Raw genomic sequence first — 12,410 nt, forward strand, 5'->3', positions numbered from 1 at the left:
CTGTGTCAGTGATGGGAGTGTGTCAGTGATGGGAGTGTGTCAGTGTTGGGCCTGTGTCAGTGATGGAGGTGTGTTAGCGATGGGAGTGTGTCAGCGATGGGAGTGTGTCAGTGATGGGCCTGTGTCTGTGTTGGGCCTGTGTCAGTGATGGGAGAGTGTCAGTGATGAGAGTGTGTCAGTGTTGGGAGTGTGTCAATAATGGGAGTGTGTCAGTGATGGGAGCGTGTCAGTGATAGGAGTGTGTCAGTGATGGAAGTGTGTCAGTGATGGGAGTGTGTCAGTGATGGGAGCGTGTCAGTGAAAGGAGTGTGTCAGTGATAGGAGTGTGTCAGTGATGGGAGTGTGTCAGTGATGGGAGTGTGTCAGTGATGGGGGCGTGTCAATGATGGAGATGTGTAGGTGAAGGTGAAGAATCAGTGATAGGTGTGTGTCAGTGTTGGGAGTGTGTCAGTGATGGGAGTGTGTCAGTGATGGGATTGTGTCAGTGTTGGGAGTGTGTCAGTGTTGGGAGTGTGTCAGTGATGGGCCTGTGTCTGTGATGTGAGTGTGTCAGTTATGGGAGTGTGTCAATGATGGGGATGTGTGGGTTAAGGTGGAGAGTCAGTGATAGGTGTGTGTCAGTGTTGGCCCTGTGTCCATGAGGGGAGTGTGTCAGTGATGGGGGTGTGTCAGTTATTGGAGAATGTCAGTGATGGGGATGTGTCGGTGTTGGGCCTGTGTCGGTGTTGGGCCTGTGACAGTGATGGGAGTGTGTAAGTGTTGGGAGTGAGTCAGTGATAAGAGTGTGTCAGTGTTGGGGGAGTGTCAGCGATGGGAGTGTGTCAGTGTTGGGGGAGTGTCAGTGATGGGAGTGTGTCAGTGATGGGCCTGTGTCTGTGATGGGAGTGTGTCAGTGATGGGAGTGAGTCAGTGATAAGAGTGTGTCAGTGTTGGGGGAGTGTCAGCGATGGGAGTGTGTCAGTGTTGGGCCTGTGTCAGTGATGGGAGTGTGTCAGTGATAGGAGTGTGTCATCGAGGGGAGTGTGTCTGTGTTGCGCCTGTGTCAGTGTTGGGCCTGTGTCAGTGATGGGAGTGTGTCAGTGTTGAGCCTGTGTCAGTGATGGGCCTGTGTCAGTGATGGGGGTGTGTCAGTGATGGGGGTGTGTCAGTGATGGGAGTGTGTCAGTGTTGAGCCTATGTCAGTGATGGGCCTGTGTCAGTGATTGGACTGTGTCAGTGATGGGAGTGTGTCAGTGATGGGAGTGTGTCAGTGTTGGGCCTGTGTCAGCGATGGGAATGTGTCAGTGTTGGGCCTGTGTCAGTGTTGGGCCTGTGTCAGTGATTGGAGTGTGTCAGTGATTGGAGTGCGTCAGTGATGGGAGTGTGTCAGTGATGGGAGTGTGTCAGTGATCGGAGTGTGTCAGTGATGGGGGTGTGTCAGTGATGGGAGTGTGTCAGTGATCGGAGTGTGTCAGTGATGGGAGTGTGTCAGTGTTGGGCCTGTGTCAGTGATGGGAGTGTGTCAGTGTTGGGACTGTGTCAGTGATGGGAGTGTGTCATGGTTGGGGGTGCGTCAGTGTTGGGACTGTGTCAGTGATTGGAGTGTGTCAGTGTTAGGCCTGTGTCAGTGATGGGAGTGTGTCAGTGTTGGGACTGTGTCAGTGTTGGGCCTGTGTCAGTGTTGGGCCTGTGTCAGTGATTGGAGTGTGTCAGTGATTGGAGTGCGTCAGTGATGGGAGTGTGTCAGTGATGGGAGTGTGTCAGTGATCGGAGTGTGTCAGTGATGGGGGTGTGTCAGTGATGGGAGTGTGTCAGTGATCGGAGTGTGTCAGTGATGGGAGTGTGTCAGTGTTGGGCCTGTGTCAGTGATGGGAGTGTGTCAGTGATGGGGGTGCGTCAGTGTTGGGACTGTGTCAGTGATTGGAGTGTGTCAGTGTTAGGCCTGTGTCAGTGATGGGAGTGTGTCAGTGTTGGGACTGTGTCAGTGTTGGGCCTGTGTCAGTGATGGGAGTGTGTCAGTGATGGGAGTGTGTCAGTGATGGGAGTGTGTCAGTGTTGAGCCTGTGTCAGTGATGGGGCTGTGTCGGTGATGGGAGTGTGTCAGTGATGGGAGTGTGTCAGTGTTGAGCCTGTGTCAGTGATGGGGGTGTGTCAGTGATGGGAGTGTGTCAGTGATGGGAGTGTGTCAGTGATGGGAGTGTGTCAGTGTTGAGCCTGTGTCAGCGATGGGGCTGTGTCGGTGATGGGAGTGTGTCAGTGTTGAGCCTGTGTCAGCGATGGGGCTGTGTCGGTGATGGGAGTGTGTCAGTGTTGAGCCTGTGTCAGTGATGGGGCTGTGTCGGTGATGGGAGTGTGTCAGTGATGGGAGTGTGTCAGTGTTGAGCCTGTGTCAGTGTTGGGCCTGTGTCAGTGATGGGGTGGATGGGTTGTCACAGGTCCATCAAAGGTTCTACTCATTGCCCTACTCTCAGATTGTGCATCCAGCTCTCGGTTCATCAGCTGTGGGAATCAACCTCGAGTAGACAAAATAGGAGTCTGGAAAACACAGCCAGCCATGCAGCATCAGAAGGTGAACAAGTCAATGTTTCTGTCGACGGTGACCTTGCTGAGAATTTTATGCTTTTGATCTTTTTTCTATCCTCGTAGGAGCATTTCCCTTAATTTCTCCTCCTTGCAAGAATCAAATTATTGAAACTCCATTTCACCTTCTCTCAGACAGCTCTATCCTTCCTTCAGTAATGTGACCATAATTGCACACAGTATTCTCAATATGTTTGCACTCAGACCTTATGATTACACGGAGGCTTGCTTCTTTTAATAGAACCACCCCTTGCAATATTCAGCATCTTGTCTATTACTGACATCAGGTTATGGGGTCTTTAATTCCTTGATTTCTCTTTCCTACTTTTCTTAAAGAGCAGGAATTTTCGTGAAATGTTCACCTTAGCCTGCATTTATTTTGTACCTGACTTTGTAAATGAAGAAAGCTTTAGGGTGAGAGGGTAAAGATATAAAAGGGACTTCAGGGGCAACTTTTTCATGCAGAGGGTGGAATGATCTGCCAGGGGAGGTGGTGCAGGCTGGTACAATTACAACATTTAAAAGGCATCTGGATGGGTATATGAATAGGAAGGGTTTAGAGGGATATGGGCCAAGTTTTGGCAAATGGAACTAGGTTAGGTTGGGATATCTGGTCGGCATGGATGAGTTGGACCGAAAGGGTTGTTTCCATGCTGTATATCTCTATGACTCTATGACTTTAACTGTCCCTGCATGTTGTCCATCAGCTCCAAGGAATTTGGTGATTTTTAGCTCCATTAATTTCTCCAGTACTTCTACTTTCCTCATACTAAATACTGAGGTTCTTCACTCCCACTATCCCCTTGCTTCCCCACTATATCCAGAATGTTCTGCCTTTTCCTCTGTGAAGCCAGACACAAAATATTTATCTGAAGTCTGCCAATTCCTTATTATATTATCATCGCTGTTACTTGGTCTCATGGGTGGCTTGTTTGCTTTTCCTATTCTCTACTTTATTTTAAATGCTACTTAAATGTCTTAATCTGATTTTTTTTTAGAATTCCTGCCACTTCCTCTCTTTTATCAATCCCTCATTGCTCTGTTGCAGATTTTTAAAAATCCTTGATGCAAGTATTGCCATCAAAACTGGTGCTTTAAATCTAATCTGTCCAATTGGCTGTTGCTGTAAAACTCATCCGGTGGAGTTATTTTTACTTCCCAATGGGATATATATTTGTTGGGAATTATGATTTTTAAGAATTTTTGCTGTTACTATCTATCATCTCACCCTTTAATCTAGTTTTGCAATCTATGGCAAACAAGTGATCTCCCACACCCTTGTAATTGGCTTTGTTTAGAAGGCTTAGCTTTGAAGTTAACCATATCATTCTCAAACTTAAGGTCATGTTCTATCATGCAATGATCACTCTTCCCCAGACCCTGTACTATGGAGATCACAAACTAACCCTTTTTCATTGCACACCACAAAGAGACATAAAGAGGATTGGTCTTACCTGGGTATAACTGTTTGGTCGGAGCACTGAGCTGGGCTGACTTAGTTACGGTATAGGCAACATCTGCAGTCCTTGTTGTCTTCCTGTTGGCACAAAAACCTATCGTTCTCTCTATTCCTTCAGGTAAATTGTGAAGTTCTAGAATTTTCAGGACGTCCACTGGCTCCACTGTTGAATGAAAAGATGGTGATTATTATTCAGCTGACAACTGCCTGAACCTTCCAAGAAATCATCCCACCTACCTCATCATCCATATACACCCCCCACCCTCAACTCTCCCAACAGCCAATTTATTTTTAAACATTAATGACACAATTTGTCTGCACATTTACCCACTGGCTGCCAGTTTAAAGGGGACGGTGTTGCACAATACACCAGTCCCTGGACAGCTGAGATGATGGAAGTCAGAATCACAGAGTGAAACAGGTGGCCATATAGCACATGAAGAATGTAGTGGCTCTTTGAAAAGTTAGACCATAAGACACTAGGTTGTTATCTCCCCTCTGACACACGTATTGAGGCCCAGTATTTTCAAGAAGATGTTAGATCTGTTCTTAGGGCTGAAGATATTAAAGAGTATGGGGAGAAAGTGGGAACAAAGTATGGAACTGGATGACCAGTCATGATCATATTGAATGGTGGAGCAGGCTTGAAGGGCTGAATGGCCTCCGCCTGCTCCTAGTTTCTGTGCCTCTTTTATGTAAGAGCAGAAGTAGGCCATTTGGCCAATCAAGTTTGTTTCTCCATTCAATGGTATCATGGCAGATCTGATAATACTCAACTCCACTTTCCTGCCTTTTCCCAGAACCCTGGTCCCTTTCTGATTAAAAATCTGTCTGTCTCAACCTTGAAAATACTTAACAACCAGTCCCTACCAGCCTTCTGGTAAAGAATTCCACACATTTACTCCCCTCTGAGAGAAGACATTCCTCCTCATTTCTGTCTTCAATGTACAAGTCCTCACTCCGAGAACATACGCTCATGGCCTGGACTCCCCGACCGGGGAAAATAACCTGTCCACATCTCTGCTGTCAAGCTGCCAAGGATCTGAATGTTTCAATAAAGTCACCTCTCATTCTTTAAAACTTTATTTGGGGAGGCAATGGCCCAGTGGTTTTATCGCTGGACCCAGGGAATGTTCTGGGCAAAAAGGTAAAAACAATGAAGTGCAGATGCTGGAAATCTGCCACAAACACAGACAAAGGTGAGTTATAAAAAAAGGCTGGATAGGCTGGGACTTTGTTTTCACTGGGGCGTAGGAGGTTAAGCGGTAACCCTATGGAGGTTTATAAAATCATTAGGGGCATAGATAGGGTTCATGATAGGTATCTTTTCCCTAGGGTGGGGATTTCAAGATGAGGGGACATATTTTAAGGTGAGAGCAGAGAGATTTAAAAAAAACAAAGAGGGTGGTTTGTGTGTGGAATGAACTTCCAGAGGAAGTGGAGGATGCAGACAGTTACGATGGTTAAAAGACACTTAGGTAAGTACATGAATAGGAAAGATTTGGAGGGAGATGGACCAGGACCAGCGCTGGGCAGGTGGGACTAAGCTAGTTTAGGATTAGGTTTGGTATGGACTGCTCGGACTGAAGGGTCTGTTTCCATGTTGTATGACTCTATGACTCCTAAATCTGGCACACTCTGTGGAGACAGAAACACAGTTAACATTTCAAATCCAGTGAGCCTTTGTCAGAACTGACTGTAGCTGGGAAAGGGTGTTCTTTATGCTGATGAAGACGGTGGGGTTCGGTTAACCCTTTTCTCGCTGGAATCATTTTGGTGACTCAGCTCGAGTCCTGTCCAAGGCACATTACAACAGAGATTTCACTGGCTGGAACATGCTTCGAGGTCATAAATGATACAATATAAATGTGAGTCCTTCCCTGTCTTTGTGTCACTGATTATTACTCCAGAGGTAGAGTGGACAGGATTGAACACAGTGCAACAGATATGGTCGAATTAGAACTGTATATCACTCAAGGATAATATTCCAACTGTTATATTCCAGCATCAAGGTCCAGGCTACCATTCCATTCACCTGCTCATTGATTTGATGAGGTGAGAAGGGCATGGTGGAAATCAGAGACTCAGGAGGGATCAGGTCTAAGTATTTAAATTAGATTTTTCACAGCATTCTCTGACAGGGGAGTCTAAAACTAGATAGCATGGGTTTAAGGTGAGAGGAAAGATTTAAAAAGGACCTGAGGGGTATCTTTTTCATGCAGAGGCTGCTGCATATATGGAACAAGGTGCCAAGAGGAAGTTGTAGAAGTGGGTACAATTACTACTGATGGGTATATGAACAGGAAGGGTTCAGAGGGTGATGGGCCAAATGCTGGCAGATGGGACCAGGGTGACATTGGGATGTCTGCTTGGCACAGACAAGTTGGACCGAAGGGTCTATTTCTGTGCTGTACTCCTCTATGGTCCAAGATAAAGGCTGCAGTAGTGAGTATAGTGGATTCTTTCTTGATTATATGTTTTCGGAGATAAGTCTCTTGATTCAACTTTTTCACACAGAGGGTGGTACGTGTATGGAATGAGCTGCCAGAGGATGTGATGGAGGCTGGTACAATTGCAACATTTAAGAGGCATTTGAATGGGTATATGAATAGGAAGGGTTTGGAGGGATATGGGCCGGGTGTTGGCAGGTGGGACTAGATTGGGTTAGGGTATCTGGTCGGCATGGACAGGTTGGACCGAAGGGTCTGTTCCCATACTGTAAATCTCTATGACTCGATAACAAGTGTTATACCTGACCCAGCCCCAGATTTCCCTCACATCTGTGTTTCTCTTCAGAGCTGTATTCAGCCAATGTAAGATCAAGGAATTTAAGCAATTCACAGCAAATCAGGCTTCAGGATCAGGACCTGGAATCAGGACAAATAAACCACAACTTGCTCCATATATAAATAGCAACAATTTACTGCTGTCTGACATGGTACAGTCTAGGAGTGTCTGTGTCTCTGTTCCTGTACAGTCCATGTGTATGTCTTAGTGTTACCAGATGCTTCATGTTTAATATTTAAAGGATTGTGGAGAAAGGAATTTATTTCAGATTCTGGTGATTTATTTAACAAGTCAGAGAAAGGTCACTGCGGACATGGAAGAATTCGGTAACATGGCTTCCTAGAAATTGCGTGATTGTTGTGAACAGCATGTGTTGTTGCCAACACTGCTGAAGCCATTTCAACACTGACTGGATAAGACTGTTCCTAGTATCTCTAATTAGTTGGGGACAAGAATCCTGCAAGGAATAGCTACCCAGCTGATCTCTCCTCTTTCTGAAAAGAGCATTCTTTTTGAGTTCAGGGTGAAATCAGGTGGCATGGTGGCTCAATGGCTAGTACTGCTGCCTGACAGCGCCAGGGACCAGGGTCCGATTCTAGTCTCGGGCGACTGTCAGTGTGGAGTTTACACGTTCTCCTCGTGTCTGTGTGGGTTGTCTCCCACAATCCAAAGGTGTACACGTTAGGTGAATTGGCCATGCTAAGTTACCCATACTGTCCAGGGATGTGTAGGTTAGGTGCATTAACCAGGGGTAAATGTGGAATAATAGTGATGGGGAATGGGTCTAGGTGGGTTATTCTTGGGAGGGTCAATGTGGACTTGTTGGACTGAATGGCCTGTTTTCACACTGGAGGGATTCTATGATTTGTTCTTCTGAAAGAGTAATTACAGGAACTTTTCAATACACTAATTCCTGAACAAGCTGTGTCTGTCAAGACTTCAGAGATAACTGTGTGTGATTCACGATATGACCACACGTACATACATCATAGGAATAGACTCTGGAATGTTCTAAGATCTATTCTTTTGCCTTCAAGATTCATTTGCTAAAATGCTTTATTTCAGAAACTCAATCTCTGCAGAAAAATCCATTTTTTTCTCTTTTGCTTGAATAGAGAGAGACTCTGTACATATGTCTGTACACGTTTCAGGAATAATTAGAGGGATAAGCATTTACACGGTTATATTACTGACTGTATGTTAACCAAATATTGAAACTTCATTTGCATAAGTTTTTGATAATAATCTAATAAATGCAATGAAAACCTAATTGTAGATCATTTCATTAAAAACCTGATTTAGATAAGCGAATTAATTCATCATCTTGGTAAATGGGAAAAGGTATTTTGATTTGGTGTTCTCCCCATGAAGTCATGGAACTAGGGAGATCCAGCTCCCCTCGAGGCTCAGTCATTATATAAAATGAGGTGTCCTGTTGCAGGTTACCAACATGGTCATTAGTTTATTTGAAATTGGGTATTAGTGATTAGAGAAGGATATTGGGGTTTCTTGTGCATTATTGTAAATTTATCGCTGAACAATTTTCAGAAAACAACCAAGATTAAGCAAAATTGACTTGTCAGAGGAGCTCGAGGTAGAGTTAGAGTTAAAGGTAGGGGTTAGGATGACAGTTGCAATGAAGGTAATAACACCATGTTTGAAATTGAAAGAATAGCAAAATAAACCAGATGGTGATGCAATTAAGTTAGTGGAAATTCAATTGGAGATAAAGCAGCTTGAAACACGAAAAGGAATAGACCTGAAAAATGTAAATATGAAGAGGAAGGACTCCAGAGAGATGGGAAAGAAAGGGAAAGAGCATTTTAAATCAGTGGAAAGAAGTGAGAAAAAGAATAGCAGATTAAAGGTTGGAATTAAAGCAAGGAGCCTCTGAATGTGGGAACATTCAGATGGAGATAGATCAGCGTCTAGTCCAAGCTGTTTAAATTTGTGCACGGCCTTCCCAAAATGTGGTGAAATGGAGACATTTCTCCTTTCTTTTTAAAATATAACTGAGCAGATAAAGTGGCCAAAAGAAAACTGGACCTTGTTCATCCGAAGCAGATTAGCCAGCAGACCTCAGGAAATTTGTGAGGAAAGTTCTATGACTTCTATAAGGTGTGAGAAGGCAAAACAAAACTCTGTTGCTCATTGGTGCATGCTGGAAAATGTGTTGCTGGAAAAGCGCAGCAGGTCAGGCAGCATCCAAGGAGCAGGAGAATCGACGTTTCGGGCACAAGCCCTTCTTCAGGAATCCTGAGTTCCTGAGTGTTTTCTAGACAGAACGTGAAGGGTATCTACGGCAGCCTGGGCAGACTGTGAAAGGATGAAGCAAAATAACTGTCACTGTTGAATGTGAGCATTTCACAGAGAGACTGCATAAAGAAGTCTATGGGAAGTGCGTGGGAGATCATGCTTCAGCAATTTGTTAGAACTCTTTGATGAAGTGACCAGGAAGGTTGGTGAGGGCAGGCCGGTAGATGTAGTCTGTATGGATTTCAGTAAGGCCTTCGATAAAGTTCCACATGGTAGGCTGCTCTATAAGGTTACACTGCACGGAATCCATGAGAAACTGGCAAATTGAATACACAGTTGGTTTGATGGGAGGAAGGAGAGGGTAATGGTGAAAGGAAGCTTGTTGGACAGGAGACTGTGACTAGTGGAGTGCCTCAGGGGTCGGCGTTGAGCCCATTGCTGTTGTTATCTATATCATCGATTTAGATGAGAATGGATATGGCATGAGTAGTAAAATAGGGGCCATCTTGGGCAGTGAGGAAAGCTGTCAGAAACCCTCCATTTGTCCAATGTGTACAGGAGGGTTTCCTGACACAGTATGTCGAAGGGCCGACAAGAGGGGAGGCCACACTGGATCTGGTGCTTGGTAATGAACCAGGCCAGGTGTTTGATTTAGTGGTAGGTCAGCACTTTGGAGAAAGTGACCATAATTCAGTTACGTTTAGTTTAGTGATGGAAAGGGATAGGTACATGCCACAGGTCAAGAGTTATTGATGGGGCAAGGGCAATTATAATACGATTAGGCAAGAATTAGGATGCATAGAATGGGGGAGCAAAATGCAGGGGATGCAGACAATGGAATTGTGGAGCTGGTTTAAGGAACAGATACTGCGTGTCCTTGATAGGTATGTTCCTGTCAGGCAGGGAGGAAGTGATAAGGTAAGGGAACTGTGGTTTACTACAGAAATTGCATCTCTTGTTAAGCAGAAGGAGGAGGCTTATGTGTTGATGAGACAAGATGGTTCAGATGAGGTAATGTAGAATTATAGATGAGCTAGGAAGGATTTAAAGAGAGAGTTAAGACGAGCAAAGAGAGGACTTGACCAGTCTTTAGCAAATAGAATAAAGGAGAACCCTAAAGCTTTCTATAGGTATGTGAGGAATAAAAAGGTGACGAGGGTAGGAATAGGGCTAGTCAAAGACAGAAGTGGGAAGTTGAGTGTGGATCCTGTGGAGATCGGAGAGATGCTAAATGAACATTTCTCATCGGTTTTCACTCAGGAAAAGGAGAATATTGTAGAGGAGAAGAATGAGGTACGAGATATTAGACTAGAAAGGATCGAGGTTAGTTATGAAGAGATGTTATCAATTCTAGAAGGAGTGAAAGTAGATAAGTCCCCTGGGCCGGATGGGATTTATCCAAGAATTCTCTAGGAAACTAGGGAGGAGATAGCAGAGCCTTTGGCTTTGATATTTGAGTCGTCATTGTCTACAGGTTTAGTACCAGAGGACTGGAGGATTGCAAATGTTATGCCCTTGTTCAAGGAGGGCAGTAGAAATGACCCAGGTAATTATAGACCAGTGAGCCTTACTTCTGTTGTAGGAAAGGTAAGATTTATAATTATCTAGCAAACAATTTGATTTCAGATAGTCAATATGGTTTCGTCAAGCACAGGTCATGTCTCACAGACTTTATTAAGTTTTTTGAGAAGGTGACCAAGCATGTAGATGAGGGTTGGGCAGTTGACATGGTATACATGGACTTCAGTAAAGCCTTTGATAAGGTTCCGCATGGTAGGCTGTTCAAGAAAATGCGGAGGCATGGAGTTGAGGGTGATTTAGCAGTGTGGATTAGAAACTGGCTTTCTGTAAGAAGGCAGCGAGTGGTGGTTGATGGAAAATATTCAGCCTGGAGTCCGGTTACTAGTGGTATGCCACAAGGATCTGTCTTGGGACCACTGCTGTTTATCATTTTTATAAATGACTTGGACGCAGGCATAGGTGGATGGATTAGTAAATTTGCAGATGACACTAAAGTCGGTGGAGTAGTGGACAGTTTGGAAGAATGTTACAGGTTGCAGGGGGACTTGGATAAACTGCAGAATTGGGCTGAGAGGTGGCAAGTGGAGTTCAATGCAGCTAAATGTGAGGTGATTCACTTTGGGAAGAATAACAGGAAGGCAGAGTACTGGGTCAATGGAAAGATTCTTGGTAGTGTGGATGTGCAGAGGGATCTTGGAGTCCGTGTACATAGATCCCTGAAAGTTGCCACCCAGGTTGATAATGCTGTTAAGAAGGCATACGGTGTGTTAGGTTTCATTTGTAGAGGGATTGAGTTCTAGAGCCGTGATGTCATGCTGCAACTGTACAAAACGCTAGTGCGGCCACACTTGGAATATTGTGGACAGTTCTGAGAAGGATGTGGAAGCATTGGAAAAAGTGCAGAGGAGATTTACCAGGATGTTGCCTGGTCTGGAGGGAAGGTCTTATGAGGAAAGGCTGAGAAACTTGATTTTGTTCTCATTGGAAAGAAGAAGGCTAAGGGGGGATTTGATAGAGACGTACAAGATGATCAGAGGATTAGATAGGGTAGACCGTGAAAGTCTTTTTCCTAGGATGATGATGTCAGCTTGTACGAGGGCCCATAACTACAAATTGAGGGGTGATAGATTTCAGACAGATGTCAGAGGCAGGTTCTTTAACCAGAGAGTGGTAAGGGTGTGGAATGTCCTACCTGCTAATGTAGTCAACTCAGCCACATTAGGGAGATTTAAACAATCCTTGGATAAGCACATGGATGATGGTGGGATAGAGTAGGGGGAACGAGCTGAGAATAGTTCATAGGTCGGCGCAACATCGAGGGCCGAAGGGCCTGCTCTGTGCTGTACTGTTCTGTGTTCTATGAAATTTGCAGCAGGAACTTGATCAGCTGGGAAAGTGGGCCGAGAAATGGCAAATTTCTTTTTAATATAGATAAATGTGAGGTCTTGTGTTTTGGAAAGTCAAATGAAGATTGGGGTTTCATGGTGGATGGTAGGGCTTTAAGGAGTGTCATGTAACAGATGGATCTTGGAGTTCAGGTTCACATTTCTCTGAAAGGAGAGTCCCAGGTAGACAGGGCAGTGAAGAAGGCTTTTGGTACACTGGCCTTCATCAGTCAGGGCAGTGAGTATAGAAGTTGGGAAGTTATATTGCAGTTGTACAGGACATTGGTGAGGCCACACTTGGAGTATTGTGTTCAGTTTTGGTCACCTTGCTATAGGAAGGATGTTATTGAACTGGAAAGAGTGCAGATGAAATTTACAAGAATGTTGCCATAACTCAACAATCTGAGCTGTAGGGAGGTGTTGGACAAGCTAGGATTCTTTTC

The 12,410-nt window shown here is 44.8% G+C and overlaps 1 protein-coding gene across 2 annotated transcripts in view; it reads right to left on the bottom strand.

Moving 5' to 3' along the window:
• Nucleotides 1-12,410, bottom strand: part of LOC132825971 (collagen alpha-1(V) chain-like) — a 499,923-nt gene that overhangs the window by 416,126 nt on the left and 71,387 nt on the right. For both annotated transcript variants that reach the window (XM_060841664.1, XM_060841663.1), the window contains exon 2: nt 4,014-4,181. In XM_060841664.1, the coding sequence (XP_060697647.1) occupies nt 4,014-4,181 (168 nt within the window). The remainder of the gene's footprint in view (nt 1-4,013; nt 4,182-12,410) is intronic.

The sequence above is a fragment of the Hemiscyllium ocellatum genome, chromosome 21, assembly GCF_020745735.1.
Source record: "Hemiscyllium ocellatum isolate sHemOce1 chromosome 21, sHemOce1.pat.X.cur, whole genome shotgun sequence".
NCBI classification, from domain to species: domain Eukaryota; kingdom Metazoa; phylum Chordata; class Chondrichthyes; order Orectolobiformes; family Hemiscylliidae; genus Hemiscyllium; species Hemiscyllium ocellatum.